Here is a 19,068-nt window from a genome sequence, read left to right as displayed (position 1 = left end):
ATTGTATTATCATAAGGGATTTGATTGAGGTCATACCTGAATAGTCTAGTGGTTTCACCTACTTTCTTCAATTTAAGTCTGAATTTTGCAATAAGGAGCTGATGATCTGAGCCACAGTCAGCTCTAGATCTTGTTTTTGATGACTGTATAGAGCTTGTCTATCTTCAGCTGCAAAGAATATAATCAATCCGATTTCAGTATTGACCATTTGGTGATACCCATGTGTAGAGTTGTCTCTTACATTGTTGGAAGGGGTTGTTTACTATGACCGAGTTCTCTTGGCAAAACTGTTAGCCTTTGCCCTGCCTCATTTTGTGCTCCAAGTCCTAGGTTTGGAGTTATTATTATTATTACCAGAAAGACCTCTTCCTTTTTACCTGGAAGCTGCCTTCAAAACCCACTGCTGATTTCTGCAGCAGTACAGGTTACCTTCATTTCCCTGGTGGCTCAGATGGTAAAGAATCTGCCTGCAATGCATTAGACTCAGGTTCAATCCCTGGGTCAGGAAGATTCCCTGGAAGGAAATGGCGACCCACTCCAGTATTCTTGCCTGGAGAATCCCATGGACAGGGAAGCCACATGGGCTATAGTCCATGAGGTCACAAAGAGTGAGTGACTTTCACTTCACAGGTTACCTTCACTGTTCCAACTCCCAAAACAGTATTGGAGGGTCAGGGCACACTCCTTGATTATCTCTTAGGGAAGTCTGAATGTAAAGTATAAACTAGTGGACTATACTTGTATGACTTATAAACAGAGCATACATACCATACCATTGATTTCAATTCTGATAAAAACAATTAGGTTGATCTTGGGTTTCTAAGTTAATAACAAGTATTTCATTAAATTGCATTAAATTAGTAATGGAAATCAAGGCAAGGCAACAACCTACAAGTTTAAAATATAAACAAATTAACTGGAAGCCTAAGGCAAACATATTCATCTCAAAGTTACATAATTTCTAGACCCACATTCTCAAGATACACTACAACCTTCTAAAACACTGCTTAGAAGCTAATTAGTGAACCATTGACAGTTGAAGATATAGGAAAATCACTTGCTATGAGCTATATACATTTCAGAAATGCTGCATATTTGAAAAACACTGGAGAGGGGTTGTTCTAGATTTGAAGCTTGACTATAATCAACATTTACTTAAAACAATCTGTAGGCTGCACAAATTGTGAACCCAGGAGGTTAGTAGAGAAAAGCTGATCAGGTACTACTGTCCATCTTTCTTTATTAAAGTTGTCAGATGCCAACATGCAGAGCAAGAATTTCTAAAGATTAAGGATGGAAAACCAAAACACTACCAGTTCCATGTCTATTATGAAGCAGAAGCTTTAACTAGTACACTGACTGATTTGACACTATTATCAATTATCTAAAGAATAGTATATTGAAGATAGGATATCCTCTTTGAATTGGATTCCATTCTAGTTTTTTCAACTGTTCAAGCCCTGAGTCTCAAATGGTTCTTTTTCCCTGGCGTATGGCTTAAGGCGGAAAAGAACAGAATGATTCACAAGCATAAATAACTTTTAAAGGAGGCAGTAAGTTTTGTGGTAACCAAATAGACGTTTGTAGGTGAGATAGAGCAGAGCATTGTGATGAATTACACCTCAGAAAATTAATGAATACAGAAGATTTTGTGGTCTTTGGGTAGGTGAAAGGGAGAAGGCAGAAAGGCTGATAAAATAAGTCTCACAGAAAGCTGAAGATAAGGTAGGCCTGGGGAGATATGAGGTAAATCTAAACAACTTAAAGATTCAACAGGGGCAGTCCTAAGACAGCAGAGGAAAAGGACAGGGAGACCACTTTCTCCCCCACAAATTCATCAAAAGATCATCTGAATGCTGGGCAAATTCCACAAAACAATTTCTGATTGCTAGCGGAGGACACCAGTCACCCAGAAAGGCAGTGCATTCTCTTCCAAAGAAGGCAGGACAAAATATAAAAGACAAAAATAGAGACAAAAGAGTTAGGGACCGAGACCCATCCCAGGGAGGGAGTTGTGAAGGAGAAGTTTCCAAACATCAGGAAACCCTCTCACTGGCAGGTCTGTGGGGAGTTCTGGATTCTCAGAGGGTAACATAACAGGAAGGGAAAAAAAAAAAAAAAAAAACTACAGAATGTGTGCCTAACTGCAACTCCCAGCGGAGAAACACCCCAATGCTCATGTCCACCAGCAGCAAGCGGGGGCTGAACAGGGAGGCACAGGTTGCATGCTTATGGTAAAGACAGGGCCTGAATGCCCTGAAGACAATCTGAGGGAGCTAACATGAGATAGCAACCCAAACTGTTGGTTAATCAGAGAGAGAAAAAAAAGGAGAGAGAAAACGTTCCTGCACAAAGCTCTAACCTAAGGCACACCCTGGTCTGCTCACAAAACAAAGGATTGAGTGAATACCAGAGGAGAGCTAGCCAGCTGCAGATGGGCCCATTCCCCTGCCAGAGGCAGAGAGGCAGGCAGGCGACAGCCAGAGGCAGAAGGCAAGGGGCAATCTCAGCCCCAGAGACAGATCCTCCACCAAATTGTGAGCAGGCTCCCAGTTGCTAACCAAGTCTTCCTTGGATCCTGGATGGTTGACATCCACCAGGAGGTCCATTTCATTATATGGGACTGGAATGCAAAAGTAGGAAGTCAAGAAACACCTGGAGTAACAGGCAAATTTGGCCTTGAAATATGGAATGAAGCAGGGCAAAGGCTAATCGAGTTTTGCCAAAAGAACACACTGGTCATAGCAAACACCATCTTCCAACAACACAAGAGAAGACTCTACACATGGACATCACCAGACGGTCAACACCGAAATCAGATTGATTATATTCTTTGCAGCCAAAGATGGGGAAGTTCTATACAGTCAGCAAAAACAAGACCAGGAGCTGACTGTGGCTCAGATCATGAGCTCTTTATTGCCAAATTCAGACTTAAAGTTGAAGAAAGTAGGGAAAACCACTAGACCATTCAGGTATGACCTAAATCAAATCCCTTATGATTATACAGTGGAAGTGAGAGATAGATTTAAGGGCCTAGATCTGATAGATAGAGTGCCTGATGAACTATGGACTGAGGGAATGGCAGGACATACTTAAGTGATGAAAGAGAAACATCTACAACCCAGACTACTATATCTAGCAAGATCTCATTCAAATATGAAGGAGAAATCAAAAGCTTTACAGACATGCAAAAGCTGAGAGAATTCAGCACCACCAAACCAGCTCTGAAACAAATGCTAAAGGATCTTCTCTAGACAGGAAACACAAAAAAAGGTGTATAAACTTGAACCCAAGACAACATAGTAAATGGCAACAGGATCATACTTATCAATAATTACCTTAAATGTAAATGGGTTGAATGCCCCAACCAAAAGACAAAGACTGGCTGAATGGATACAAAGACAAAATTCGTGTATCTGCTGTCTACGAGAGACCCACGTCAAAACAAGGGACACATACAGACTGAAAGTGAAGGGCTGGAAAAAGATATTTCACACAAATGGAAACCAAAAGAAAGCAGGAGTAGCAATACTCACATCAGATAAAATAGACTTTGAAATAAAGGCCATGAAAAGAGACAAAGAAGGACACTACATAATGATCAAAGAATCAATCCAAGAAGAAGACATAACAATTATAAATATATATTCACCCAACATAGGAGCACTGCAATAAGTAAGACAAATGCTAAAAAGTATGAAAGGGGAAATTAACAGTAACACAGTAATAGTGGGAGACTTTAATACCCTACTCACACCTATGGATAGATCAACTAAACACAAAATTTGCAAGGAAACACAAACTTTAAATGATACAATGGACCAGTTAGACCTAATTGATACCTATAGGACATTTCACCCCAAAACAATGAATTTCACCTTTTTCTTAAGTGCACATGGAAACTTCGGGATAGATCACATCCTGGGCCATAAATCTAGCCTTGGTAAATTCAAAATAATTCAAATCATTCCAAGCAGCTTTGCTGATCACAATGCGGTACGATTAGATGTAAACTACAGGAAAAAAACTTAAAAATACAAACATATGGAGGCTAAACAACACACTTCTGAATAACCAACAAATCACAGAAAAAATCAAAAAAGAAATCAAAATATGCATAGAAACGAATGAAAATGAAAACACAACAACATAAACCTATGGGATTCAGTAAAAGCAGTGCTAAGGGGAAGGTTCATAGCAATACAAGCTTACCTCAAGAAACAAGAGAAATGTCAAATAAAAAACCTAACTCTACACCAAAAAGAAAAAATGAAGAACCCCAGGGTTAGTAGAAGGAAAGAAATAAAAAAAATTAGGGAAGAAATAAATGAAAAAGAAAAAAACTTAGCAAAAATCAACAAAGCTAAAAGCTGGTTCTTTGAGAAGATAGATAAAATAGACAAACCATTAGACAGACACATCAAGAAAAAAAGGGAGGAGAATCAAATTAACAAAATTAGAAATAAAAAGGAGAAATCACAACAGACAACACAGAAATACAAAGGATCATAAGAGAGTACTATCAGCAACTATATGGCAATAAAATGCACAACTTGGAAGAAATGGACAAATTCTTAGAAAAGTGTAACTTTCCAAAACTGAACCAACAAGAAATAGAAAATCTTAACAGACCCATCACAAGCACAAACTGTAATCAGAAATCATCCAGCAAACAAAATCCCTGGACCAGACAGCTTCAGAGCTGAATTCTACCGAAAATTTAGAGAAGAGCTAACACCTATCCTACTCAAACTCTTCCAGAAAATTGCAGAGGAAGGTAAACTTCCAAACTCATTCTATGAGGCCACCATCACCCTAATACCAAAACCTGACAAAGATGCCACAAAAAAAAGAAAACTACAGGCCAATATCACTGATGAATATAGATGCAAAAATCCTTAACAAAATTCTAGCAATCAGAATCCAACAACACATTAAAAAAATCATACATCATGACCAAGTGGGCTTTATTCCAGGGATGCAAGAATTCCTCAATATCCACAAATCAATCAATGTAATTCACCACATTAACAAATTGAAAAATAAAAGCCATATGATTATCTCAATAGATGCAGAGAAAGTCTTTGACAAAATTCAACATCCATTTATGACAAAAACCTTGCAGAAAGCAGGAATAGAAGGAACATACCTCAACATAATAAAAGCCATGTATGATAAACTGACAGAAAACATTATCCTCAAAGGTGAAAAATTGAAAGCATTTCCCCTAAAGTCAGGAACAAGACAAGGGTGCCCATTCTCACCACGACTATTCAACATAGTTTTGGAAGTTTCGGCCACAGCAATCAGAGCAGAAAAAGAAATAAAAGGAATCCAAATTGGAAAAGAAGAAGTAAAACTCTGTTTGCAGATGACATGATCCTCTACATAGAAAACCCTAAAGATTCCACCAGAAAATTACTAGAGCTAATCAATGAATATAGTAAAGCTCCAGGATATAAAATCAACACAGAGAAATCCCTTGCATTCCCATACACTAATAATGAGAAAATAGAAAGAGAAATTAAGGAAACAATTCCATTCACCATTGCAGTGAAAAGAATAAAATACTTAGGAATATATCTCCCTAAAGAAACTAAAGACCTATATATAGAAAACTATAAAACACTGGTGAAAGAAATCAAAGATGACACTAATAGATGGAGAAATATACCATGTTCATGGATCAGAAGAATCAATATAGTGAAAATGAGTATACTACCCAAAGCAATCTGTAGATTCAATGCAATCCCTAACAAGCTACCAATGGTATTTTTCATAGAGCTAGAACAAATAATTTCACAATTTGTATGGAAATACAAAAACCCTCAAATAGCCAAAGCAATCTTGAGAAAGAAGAATGGAACCGGAGGGATCAATCTGCCTGACTTCAGGCTCTACTACAAAGCCACAGTCATCAAGACAGTATGCTGCTGGCACAAAGACAGAAATATAGATCAATGGAACAAAATAGAAAGCCCAGAGACAAATCCACTCACCTATGGACACCTTCTCTTTGAGAAAGGAGGCAAGAATATACAATGGAGAAAAGGCAATCTCTTTAACAAGTGGTGCTGGGAAAACTGGTCAACCACTTGTAAAAGAATGAAACTAGAACACTTTCTAACACCATACACAAAAACAAATTCAAAATGGATTAAAGATCTAAATGTAAGACCAGAAACTATAAAACTCCTAGAGGAAAACATAGGCAAAACACTCTGACATAAATCACAGCAGGATCCTCTATGACCCATCTCCCAGAGTAATGGAAATAAAAGAAAAAGTAAACCAGTGGGACCTAATTAAACTTAAAAGCTTTTGCACAACCAAGGAAACTATAAGCAAGGTGAAAATACAGCCTTCAGAATGGGAGAAAATAATAGCAAATGAAGCAACTGACAAAGAGTTAATCTCAAAAACATACAAGCAGCTCATGTAGCTCAATTCCAGAAAAATAAACGACCCAGTCAAAAAATGGGCCAAAGAACTAAATAGACATTTCTCCAAAGACATACAGATGGCTAACAAACACATGAAAAGATGCTCAACATCACTCATTATCAGAGAAATGCAAATCAAGACCACAATGAGGTACCATCTCACACCAGTCAGAATGACTGCTATCAAAAAGTCTACAAAAAATAAATGCTAGAGAGGGTGCAGAGAAAAGGGAACCCTCTTACACTGTTGGGAATGCAAATTAGTACAGCCACTATGGAGAACAGTGTGGAGATTCCTTTAAAAACTGGAAATACAACTGCCATATGACCGAGCAATCCCACTGCTGGGGATACACACTGAGGAAACCAGAATTGAAAGAGACACATGTACTCCAATGTTCATCGCAGCACTGTTTACAATAGCCAGGACATGGAGGCAACCTAGATGTCCATCGGCAGACAAATGGATAAGAAAGCTGTGGTACATATACACAGTGGAATATTACTCAGCTATTAAAAAGAATGCATTTGAATCAGTTCTAATGAGGTGGATGAAACTGGAGCCTGTTATACACAGTGAAGTATGCCAGAAAGAAAAACACCGATAGAGTATATTAACGCATATATATGGAATTTAGATAGATGGTAACCATGACCCTATATGCAAGACAGCAAAAGAGACACAGATGTAAAGAACAGACTTTTGGACTCTGTGGGAGAAGGGTAGGGTGGGATGATTTGAGAGAATAGCATTGAAACATGTACATTACCATATGTGAAACAGATCGCAAGTCCAGGTTCAATGCATGAGAGAGAGTGCTCAGGGCCAGTGTACTGGGATGACCCTGATGGGGTGGGATGGGAGGAAGTTGAGAGGGGGGTTCAGGATGGGGAACACATGTACACCCATGGCTGATTCATGTCAATGTACGGCAAAAACCACTACAGTATTGTAAAATAATTAACCTCCAATTAAAATAATTAATTTAAGAAAAAGATTCAACAACTATTTGAAGAACCCAATAATGAGAAAGTAAATCTAGATTAAAATTCCATGAGGGAATTAGTAGATTTAAAAAAGGAAAAACAGAAACACAACTTAAAGGAACATTCTCAAGAGAAAAGAACTAGATGTGATAGTATGCATTGCAATAGCTTGAGATTAAATAACATTTCAATTGACCCTGCCAGTTCATGCTATAAATTCATGTTTTTTGCCAACCAAAATACCTGGAGAAAACATATGGAAACAATCAAATATCTGGTACTCTTTGCTGCCATGAAAACGCAAAAGAGTAAAACATCTCACTCATTTTAGCAATTTTAAATGCTAATTTTTATTTACTGCTAACTGTGCAAAGGACATCAATACTGTGCAGTAAAACAATTACATAAATCCAATATTAAACAATAGCATATGGGATAAATCTAAAGCAGAGCACCATGTGCCTTCAAAACTGGTTAATATCATAGAATGCAACTCAGGTCAGATGATTCTTAAGAAACCTGAAGAGCTCTCTCTTTTAGTATTATTTAGTTACCCAGAAGCAAATGCTCTTGGTTTTGCTTCATTTTCTAGAAAAAAGTAGAAGGCTTTCCAATTTTGCATTGTTTAATATGATGTGTGACATCTGAACCAAGGAAACAGTTCGTATGATTTATTCCTTTTATCAGTTGGTACAATCAGCTAATATAAAGCTGACAAGCTGGCTGACAGGAAAGCAGCTGAATACAATGAAATGTGCTCAAATATGGGGCTAGTTGTACATTCATCTCAATTTCGTTATTCACAACCCAAAGAAATACTCCTTTATTTTAAAGTACTATTTTAAATCAAAAGATAAAATAATCTTAAAGACAGATATAATAGTAACCACTCTAACCACCCTAAATCACTTAAACACTAACATAAAACACTTTTTAAAGCCAAAATAACAAGAAAGATGGCAGTGCAATACTTCATACTGCTGAATCTTACATATTCTGAGGTACATAATGAGAAGCTGGAGGGGCAGCAATATAGCCAAGTGGCCCAGGATTCATAGCACCATGAATTTGCAGAGAACCACCATACGCTGCACCAACTGGATGCCAGGGAGCAACACAGGGATAATCTGGCACAACAGGAAGGCAGGAATCAAAACCTGGCAAAGGTGGCTGCCCATACAGATCTGACATCACTGGATAATAGACTGCTCCATGAGGGAAAGATGCAGGGTCAGCATTTGGAAAAGTACCTGAAACAAAGAAAGCACACAGTACACTTCATATACAAAGATTCACTAAACATCAACAGAAATAGATATTCTTGAGGTAAAAATGAAATTTAGCATTAACTCTAAGAAAAGATCCTACAACTGTAGGAGGAACACTTTAGATATGAACATTAGTGACTAAAACAGACTACTAAAATATAAAAATTTTCTAATTAAAATTAAATACATATGTATATAAAATATATCAAATGTACTCTACATAGAGACAGCTACCTTTTTGGGATGAGTTTAGGTATCAACAGACAAAATACACAAAGAAACATTCTCTAGAGTCATTTTTGTCAATTAAGTTATTAAAAGAGTTGGTCAGAATTATCAAATATTTTTTCCATATGACACATATCACCCAAATAACCATTTTGTATTATTTTAGCAATTAAAAATTCAAGTGTTTCTCCAGTCTTGTCTATTCTTAAAGGTAAAATTCTGAAAAGCATTCCAAAAATTTAAGAGTCATCTCTTGAATGTCATTAACATGCTAGCATCATTTTAATTTTATAGCACTTCCACTGCATCAGTTTTAGTGGAAATAAACAGATGCTGTTCTGCAATTATAGTGACTATATAAATGTTTTTTTAATGGATTCCTTTATTACTTGGGATATCTTAATGTCATTTTGTGAAATTAAGACAGGCACTGTCTTATGTTTACTACAATAAAAATAGCTCTATAAAAGGTACATGGAACAAAAAGGCAATAAAAGTTGATATTTTAATTTGTATTACCATGGAGCACATCATACCACCACATGAGGGATGAGATATTATAGTCCTAATATTATGATTTAAATCAAATCCCTTATGATTATATGTGGAAGTGAGAAATAGATTTAAGGGCCTAGATCTGATAGACAGAGTGCCTGATGAATGATGGAATGAGGTTCGCGACATTGTACAGGAGACAGGGATCGAGACCATCCCCATGGAAAAGAAATGCAAAAAAGCAAAATGGCTGTCTGGGGAGGCCTTACAAATAGCTGTGAAAAGAAAAGAGGCAAAAAGCAAAAGAGAAAAGGAAAGATATAAGCATCTGAATGCAGAGTTCCAAAGAATAGCAAGAAGAGATAAGAAAGCCTTCTTCAGCGATCAATGCAAAGAAATAGAGGAAAACAACAGAATGGGAAAGACTAGAGATCTCTTCAAGAAAATTAGAGATACCAAGGGAACATTTCATGCAAAGATGGGCTCGATAAAGGACAGAAATGGTCTGTACCTAACAGAAGCAGAAGATATTAAGAAGAGGTGGCAAGAATACACGGAAGAACTGTACAAAAAAGAGCTATATGACCAAGATAATCATGATGTGATCACTAATCTAGAGTCAGACATCTTGGAAAGTGAAGTCAAGTGGGCCTTAGAAAGCATCACTATGAACAAAGCTAGTGGAGGTGATGGAATTCCAGTTGAACTCTTTCAAATCCTGAAAGATGATGCTGTGAAAGTGCTGCACTCAATATGCCAGCAAATTTGGAAAACTCAGCAGTGGCCACAGGACTGGAAAAGGTCAGTTTTCATTCCAATTCCAAAGAAAGGCAATGCCAAAGAATGCTCAAACTACCGCACAATTGCACTCATCTCACATGCTAGTAAAGTAATGCTCAAAATTCTCCAAGCCAGGCTTCAGCAATACATGAACCGTGAACTCCCTGATGTTCAGAGCTGGTTTTAGAAAAGGCAGAGGAACCAGAGATCAAATTGCCAACATCCGCTGGATCATGGAAAAAGTAAGAGAGCTCCATAAAAACATCTACTTCTGCTTTATTGACTATGCCAAAGCCTTTGACTGTATGGATCACAATAAACTGTGGAAAATTCTGAAAGAGATGGGAATACCAGACCACCTGACCTGCCTCTTGAGAAATCTGTATGCAGGTCAGGAAGCAAGAGTTAGAACTGGACATGGAACAACAGACTGGTTCCAAATAGGAAAAGGAGTACGTCAAGGCTGTATATTGTCACCCTGCTTATTTAACTTATATGCAGAGTACATCATGAGAAACACTGGGTTGGAAGAAGCACAAGCTGGAATCAAGATTGCCAGGAGAAATATCAATAACCTCAGATATGCAGATGACACCACCCTTATGGCAGAAAGGGAAGAGGAACTAAAAAGCCTCTTGATGAAAGTGAAAGAGGAGAGCAAAAAGTTGGCTTGAAGCTCAACATTCAGAAAATGAAGATCATGGCATCTGGTCCCATCACTTCATGGGAAATAGTGGAAACAGTGTCAGACTTTATTTTTTGGGGCTCCAAAATCACTGCAGATGGTGACTGCAGCCATGAAATTAAAAGACGCTTACTCCTTGGAAGAAAAGTTATGACCAACCTAGATAGTATATTCAAAAGCAGAGACATTTCTTTGCCGACTAAGGTCCATCTAGTCAAGGCTATGGTTTTTCCTGGGGTCATGTATGGATGTGAGAGTTGGACTGTGAAGAAGGCTGAGCGCCAAAGAATTGATGATTTTGAACTGTGGTGTTGGAGAAGACTCTTGAGAGTCCCTTGGACAGCAAGGAGATCCAACCAGTCCATTCTGAAGGAGATCAACCCCGGGATTTCTTTGGAAGGAATGATGCTAAAGCTGAAGCTCCAGTACTTTGGGCACCTCATGCGAAGAGTTGACTCATTGGAAAAGACTCTGATGCTGGGAGGGATTGGGGGCAGGAGAAGGGGACAACCGAGGATGAGATGGCTGGATGGCATCACGGACTCGATGGACGTGAGTCTGAGTGAACTCCGGGAGATGGTGACAGACAGGGAGGCCTGGCGTGCTGCGATTCATGGGGTCGCAAAGAGTTGGACACAACTGAGCGACTGAACTGAACTGAACTGAATATTCAAAACTATAATATGCCTTCAGAAAAGGGAGGAGAGAAATAAAATTCACATTCCTCACATGCAACAGGATCAGTATATTTATACATATAAGGTTTCATTTAGTTCTTATAACAAGTCTGGAAAGTCATATAATATATTATTTCCCATTTTACATAAAATCAGACTTAAGGAGGTTAGGTAACTTAGCAGAAATCACATCCATCAAGTAGCAGCTGCTGGAATGGAAAGCAGATTTGGTTAGGTTAGTATACATTGTTCTACCTCCTGCTGATTCTAAGATGGGCAGTCCAAAGATCCTATTCTAAACCCTTCAAAATGCCTCCTGATCTATATTATACTATAAACTGACAGAAAAAGCAAGCATCCTTATGGTCTGGCACAGAGGTCTCAAACTCTTTGGTCTCAGGATCCCTTTACATTCTTAAAAATTTAGGATCTCAAATATCTTTTGCTTATGTGGGTTATATTTATCAATATTTATCCCATTAGGAATTAAACTAAGTTAAATATGTTATTTCACATAAAAATAAGTCAATGTTAAACTCATTTTTCATAAAAATCTGTATTATTCGCCCCCTCAAAAAAAGATATTTGCACGCTTAATGCAAATCTAACACAGCAGAAGAGACAAAATCCATGTATTACAATGAATACTTTTAGCCTCATGGATCCTTTGAAAGAGTCCCAAGGGACCCCAAGAGGTTCATGTACCATGCTTTAAAAAATGCTGGTGTAGGATGAATGGATAACAAAGCCATGGTACATATTATTCAGCCATAAAAGAATAAATTAGAGTCAGTTGTGAGGTGGATGAACCTAGAGCCTCTTATGCACAGTGAAGAAAGTCAGAAAGAGGAAAACAAATATAGTATATTAACGCATATATGGAGTCTAAAAAATAGTACTGATGAACCTATTCACAGTGAAGCAATGCAGATGTAGACATAGAGAACAGACAGGTGGACACAGTGGGAGGAAGGAGAGGGTAGGACAAATTGAGAAAGTAGCATTGACATATACACACTATCATGTGTAAAATAGATAGCTAGTGGGAAGCTGCTGTATAACAGAGGGAGCTCAGCCTGGTGCTCAGTTGACGACCCAGAGGGGTGAAATGGAGGGGGGAAGGCTCAAGAGGGAGAAGACATGTATATAAAATTATGACTGATCCACAGTGATGTATGGAAGAGACCACCGCAGCATTGTAAAGCAATTATCCTCCAATTAAAAATATATATGGGTGGTTTAGTCACTAAGTCGTGTCCAACTCTTGCAACCCCATGGACTATAGCCCACCAGGCTCCTCTGTCCATGGGCTTCTCCAGGGAAGAATATTGGAGTGGGTTGCCATTTACTTCTCAAAACAAAAATACATATATATATGTATGCAAAATTTAAAAAATAAAGCTGATTAAATGAACCAAATTTAGGAAAAGGTTTAAACTGAACTTCCTATTTCTACACTTTTGTTGCAATACACAGTTACATGGTTATGTAAAATAAATTAAAGAAATGTTGGTCTAGTATAACATCTGAAGGCTATTACTGTTACACACAATAAAATTCAATTGTCTTTCTTGTAGAAAATTTCTCACTACATGCTTACCATTTGCTGATACTTCTGCCTGTGTGCCATCTTGTCTCTCCGCCTCACTGTATAACTGAGGAATGATTTGATCTACTAGAGGTGGCGGCTCAGTATAGACTGGATAATTCTCTGCATGAAGCTGCTGCTGTTGTATCTGTGGCACATAGACCATGGAGTGCCAGTAGCTGTGGTGGTAGCACTTGGGCAAGAAAGTGGAAAAAAAAAAAAAACAAACACTTTACCATTTCTTTTCTTAAAGTAGTACCATTGTTTACTGAGGAAAAAAAAGCTAGGCCATGATTTTCAGGTGAGATAACAATGACTTTTGAAATAAATGACATGATATTTAGAAAATCTATTCTCTATAGCAACTTTAAGCTCTTTCTCAGCCTTTGTATTTCATATTTGGACCATGAATTCTTTAAGGAAAGCACTCTAAGAAAATTAGAGATGTACACAATGGTTTGTATACAAAGATATTTGTTATAGCATTATTTTTAAAGGCAAAAAAATTAACAGCCTAAATATTCAACAATAAGAAACTAGAGTGCATTATGATACATCCATGATGTAATACAATACAGGCAATAAAACAATCATGGCATCAAAAAAAAAGTGTCCATATTGTTTAACTTAAAAAGTTTACAAACCTACATAGCCTAGTCCATATTTTATGAAATAAGCTGTAAGGAAATATATCAAAGTGTACATTGATTGGAAATATATCAAAGTGTACATTGATTACACAAGTGATTTCAGTTTTCTTTCACATTAGTATTTTCCATATGCTCCATAATGAATGCTATTACTTTTAATATGAGAAAATATTAAAATATCTATTGTACATAAGAATCTGCTTGCAATGCAGGAGATGTGGGTTCAATCTCTGTGTCAGGAAGATCCTCTGGAGAAGGAAATGGCACCCCACTTCAGAGTTCTTGCCTGGGAAATCCCATGGGCAGAGGGGCCGGGCAGGCTACAGTCCATGGGGTCGCAAAAAGAATAGGACATGGCTTAGCGACCAAAGAACAATAACAACAAAATGTAGAAGACTATACAACACAGGGAACATAGTCAATATTTTATAATAACTATAAATGGAGCATAACCTTTAAAAACTGCGCATCACTATACTGTACACCCATAACATATAATATTGTACAGCAACTATACTTAAAAATACTAAAAACAGATAAATAATAAAACTGCCTCTGCTTTGTTTCCATATTTGACTATAATAAACATAACTGAAGGGGCAAGCATTTTATTTCTCCAATTCTTGAAACTGCATTTAGGAAATATAGTCTGAAGAACAAAAATCCACTCCATTACCCTTAAATTATAAATGTGTGCCTATCGGGGAAGATAGTTTCTTGGAAATGATATGTTCAAGGTTTTAGGGAAATCAGTGTCTTGCAAAATACAAACTAATCTGAGTATTATCCAGGAGACTATTTAATTTAGTATATCATTGGCCAAATTTTAAGATGCATTATTCTTTTTCAGAAAATATGCCATCTTATTTTATCAGAAGTGTATTTCAGGGGGAAATGATCCCTGAAAGAATAAAGTAAAAGAGCTCTTACCTGATATCAGAGATACCTTTCAGTGTTATTAAGATATTTGTTAATATTCCCTTTCTACAACTCAGGGAAGTGGTAAAAATCAGTTTTTGGCAAGTATCTATGAACAAGAGTGCTTTAAAAATAATACAGTTCTTTAAATGTCTTTGACTTAGTCTAATTACTTTTCACGTAAAATACAGAAATAGCCACAAAAATGTTTTAAGTAAATAGAATAATCCATTTGAGAAAGAAAAACATAGTGAACAGTCAGCATATGATGTTAAACATGGAAGCCAATATATGCTAAAGTTGTACTGCATAGAGACCCCATTCACAACAATTTAACAACTATTTTATAAGAAAAGCTGAAGCACTAGGAGGTTAAAGTACAAAATTGGCCTGGGTCACCTTCAGAGATATAAAGACAGAAATAAACCTTTTAGGTCACTCAAAGTATTCTTGGGTTTTAAGGTTCAAGAGTCTGGTTATCAAAACAGCTTACATTTTTAAGATAGCTTTTTTTAAATCAAAGCAATTTTAATAGGACTCTTACCTGTAATCCCAGATTGAAATAGTACTGCAAAACTTTTGTATCTAAAATTAAATATTTAAATTTTAGTGACTAGATGACATAAAAAATTAAAACTTACCACTTAAAGAGCTCTTCTCTTTGACTATTAATGTATATACAACAAATGTAGTCTTCCCACATCAACACTACCCTCAATCCTACCTTATAGTAAATGACCATTTACCTACCACTAATATCATGTTCTAACTGAAGGTTTAATCAAGAAATACATATTTAAATTCTACTCTTAATATTAGGTAGATGTTACAGGGATACTACTATGCAAATACTTAGAAAGAATGTAATAAAGGCATTTTCTTGCTTGTCTCAAGACTAGAATTTTAATACAAATCCACTACAAAAACAATCATACTGGCCTTCGGAGCTAAGACACAGTACAAATTAATGATCTATGAATGCCAGAATCAGGGATGTCCACTAAGATAACCAGCACTGTTTAAAACAATCTACCTTGTTTTTATTTAACATGACAAACATACCACCACTAGAACTCCAAAAAGAGGAGGCAATGAGCAAGGTAATTCAAATTATACCCTAAGGTGATAAAATTTCTCCAGACATAGAACTTAATTAAAAATTTCTATAAATAAACAAAAACTAGATGTATGAGAGAAGAGGGAATAGCCTTAGCATTTCAATTATAGCTCTAAATGCATTTTTACTGATTGATCTGGAATTCACGTATATTCTTATCAGTATAACGAGTTTTACTAACAAACTCTCAGAAAGCCCCTCCCCTAAGTTGGAGACTCCCAATACATACAAATGTATTTACTGCCTCTTTAAAAGAATGAGCTTGTATTCTGACTATTATGTGGGAGTACAGTATAAAAGCCTAATACTCAAGCTGAAGAATATGAAAAGATAATAGCAGGAAGTAAACCCACAAATGGCATGGGATTCCACCTCTTGGTATTCACATACATCCACATGAAATTTGCATACAAAATACACACCAGTATTATTCACAATAGCAAAAATGTAGTAACAACCCAAATGTCCATCAACTAATAGATAATAAAATAAAGTGTGTCTATATATAATGGACTGTTACTCAGCTGAAAAAAGAAGGAAATAATGACATATGTTACAACATGGATGAACCTTGAAAACACTATGCCAAGTGAAAGAAGTCAGCCTACAAAAGACCACATATTATACGACTCCAGAATAGGTAGAACTGTATGTCCAGAAAAGGCAAATCTAGAGATGGAAAGCAGAACAGTAGTTGCCAGGGCCAGAGAAAATGAAGACTAACTGCTAATGGGTACAGGGTTTCTTTTGGGGTTATGAAAATGTTCTGGAATTAGACAGTGGTGATGGCTGCACAAATCTGTGAATATACTAAAAAGCACTGAATTATATATACTTTACATGGATGACTTGTATGGTGTATGAATTATATCTCAAGCTGTCAAAAAATGGCAGGCAAGGACTATAAGAACTGAAAAACATCACTTTGAAATGTAATTGGGGTGGGATCATGAAAATGATAGGATTTAAATAGGAAATTATATGGAAGAGTGGGGGTTGGGGGAAGAATGTGAGTAGGTCCACCATGTTAGAAAAGGCTTAGAAGTAGAAAACCAGGTGCATAGAGTTCTTGTAAAAGTAGGAGATAAGGTACAAGTTTGGAATAATGACCAGCAGGCTCTTATAAAACTAAACACATACTTATCTATAAGCCATAAATTTCATTCCTAGGTATCTGCCCAAGGGAAATGAAAACACATGTTCACAAAGACTTTTACAAGCATATTCATAGCAGCTTTATACATAACAGACCCAAATTAGAAATAGTCCAGGTGTCCCTCAACAGGAGAATGGACAAACTGTGGAATATCTATACAATGAAATACTACTTAGCAACACAAACAGACTACTGATATATGAAGCAACATGGAAGAATCTCAAAAACACTGCATTGAGTTTAAGAAACCATTCATAAAGCATACATATTGCATGATTATATTCACAAGAAATTTTAAAACAGGTAAAACTATGGAAGAAAAATATCAGAATAGTGATTATCTCTAAGGGGCAGTAGAGATAGGGGTGGGGAATGACTGGAAAGGGGAATGAGGGAACTTTGTGGATAATGATGTTCTATACCTTGATGGGTATTTGGGTTATACAATTGCACATACTCATTTGTCAAAACTCAGCAAGTGTACACATAAGTTTTGCTCATTTCATTATAAGTAGAGATCACACCAAAAGAAAAATAGATCCAACTAGTAAATGATACATATGCTGAAGTTTTTATGGGGAAGAATGATGTCTACAACTTATTTTGAAATTCATCTTTGAAAAGATGGATTAATTGATGAACAGAGAGATGGATGGAGGAAAAAACAGAAATATATAGTAATGCAAGTATAGTTAAATGTTTACAAAGGAATATAGGTGGTAGATATATGAATATTCATTTTAAAATTCAAATTTATATCTAAACATTCTCAAAATGTTAGAAAATGCAATAATCAGCATTATGTGTTGAGAAGATCTTGGTCAAGGGTAGGTAGGTGAAAGGAGAGGAGTAAAGGGATCAGAGTTTAGATCCTAGGTGAATTAGGTGGAAATGATACATTATTAACAAAATAGAAAACCAAGAAGAGTCAATGTTTTACACAGCATAAAGAGAAGAAAGAAGGGAGATAAAGATGAATTTTATTACAGAGTGAATCCGAAATAAAAGAAAGAAAGCCAAATGAAACTGTCTAGCAAGTAAGTAGAGGCCAAGGCCAGACAGATTTAGAAATCATCTACATAAAAGTTGATATCAACTTTTAAGGAAGAGAAAAAGAACAGAATGAAGTTGAAGATCTTAAAGACTACCTTAGGGGCTGAAAAAAAGAGCAAAATAAAACAGAGAAGCAGTTAAAAGATCAATGGAAAGTTACATCAAAAAAGAAAAGAAAAGAAAGTATAAATAAGCTACAAACAACTTTCAATTACGATTCTCTTGGGATACACTGAGGGGTAACAACAAACTTCCAATGGAAAGCTATCCTTTGTTTAATTAAGGAAATTCAAAGCAGACCAGACCTCCCGAGCAACTCCTCTCCCAAAAACCTTTTCCAATTCCTCAAAATTCAGTTGGAATCCTAAATATCAATAATGCAATAATTTCATGTACTTGTGTGGGCATTAAATAAAAGAAATGGAGAAAATTTTGTTATCAACTCCTACTTTTCAAGAAAAATAGTTGAGAATAGATACCCAGCTGCAAATCTTCTTTAGGGCAGACATGTAGCTACGTTAGAAAAGCAGCATGAGTCAGCTCAATCATCCTCTTCTCGATGATGCAAAAGATATTCTCAGCTTTCAGTTGCTCCTTTCCTTAGTCATTTCCCCAGCACTGCTCTCAGTTTCCTTTTGGTCCCCCCACCCTACCCTCATTGATCAACCAAAGAGAGATATGCTCTGAAATTACAAAGAGAAAAACAGACCTAAATAACCCTCACCTTACTGTCAAAATCTACTTACCTTGAGGCAGATCACTGCCACTTGGATCACAGGAATAAGGTGGAGGTGGCAGTGCTAAGTTTGAAGCCTCTCCTACCTCAAGAGAAGGAGGTGGTAATGGAGGAGGTGGAGGTGGTAGAGGGGCAGCAGCAGCAGGAATAGGAGCAGAGAGGTATGGATACGATGGTGAAGCAATCACTACAAAAGAAACAAACGAAGTAGGGATGCCACAACTGTAACACCTTATAAGCAGTAGCTCATCTATGTCTTTTGTGTTCTCAATTTCAACAAGCAACTC

The 19,068-nt window shown here is 36.7% G+C and overlaps 1 protein-coding gene across 1 annotated transcript in view; it reads right to left on the bottom strand.

The window, feature by feature from the left end:
• Positions 1–7,842: 7,842 nt before the first annotated feature.
• Positions 7,843–19,068, bottom strand: part of ALG13 (ALG13 UDP-N-acetylglucosaminyltransferase subunit) — a 78,743-nt gene continuing 67,517 nt past the window's right edge. The window contains 4 exon segments of the mRNA XM_068962033.1: positions 7,843–8,680; positions 13,164–13,344; positions 15,264–15,304; positions 18,792–18,968. Coding sequence (XP_068818134.1) covers positions 8,418–8,680; positions 13,164–13,344; positions 15,264–15,304; positions 18,792–18,968 — 662 coding nt within the window. The 3' untranslated portion in view covers positions 7,843–8,417.

The sequence above is a fragment of the Capricornis sumatraensis genome, chromosome X (genome assembly GCF_032405125.1).
Source record: "Capricornis sumatraensis isolate serow.1 chromosome X, serow.2, whole genome shotgun sequence".
Classification (NCBI taxonomy): domain Eukaryota; kingdom Metazoa; phylum Chordata; class Mammalia; order Artiodactyla; family Bovidae; genus Capricornis; species Capricornis sumatraensis.
The sequence above is the reverse complement of the archived record's forward strand: the minus strand, read 5'-3'. Positions and strand labels throughout refer to the sequence as shown.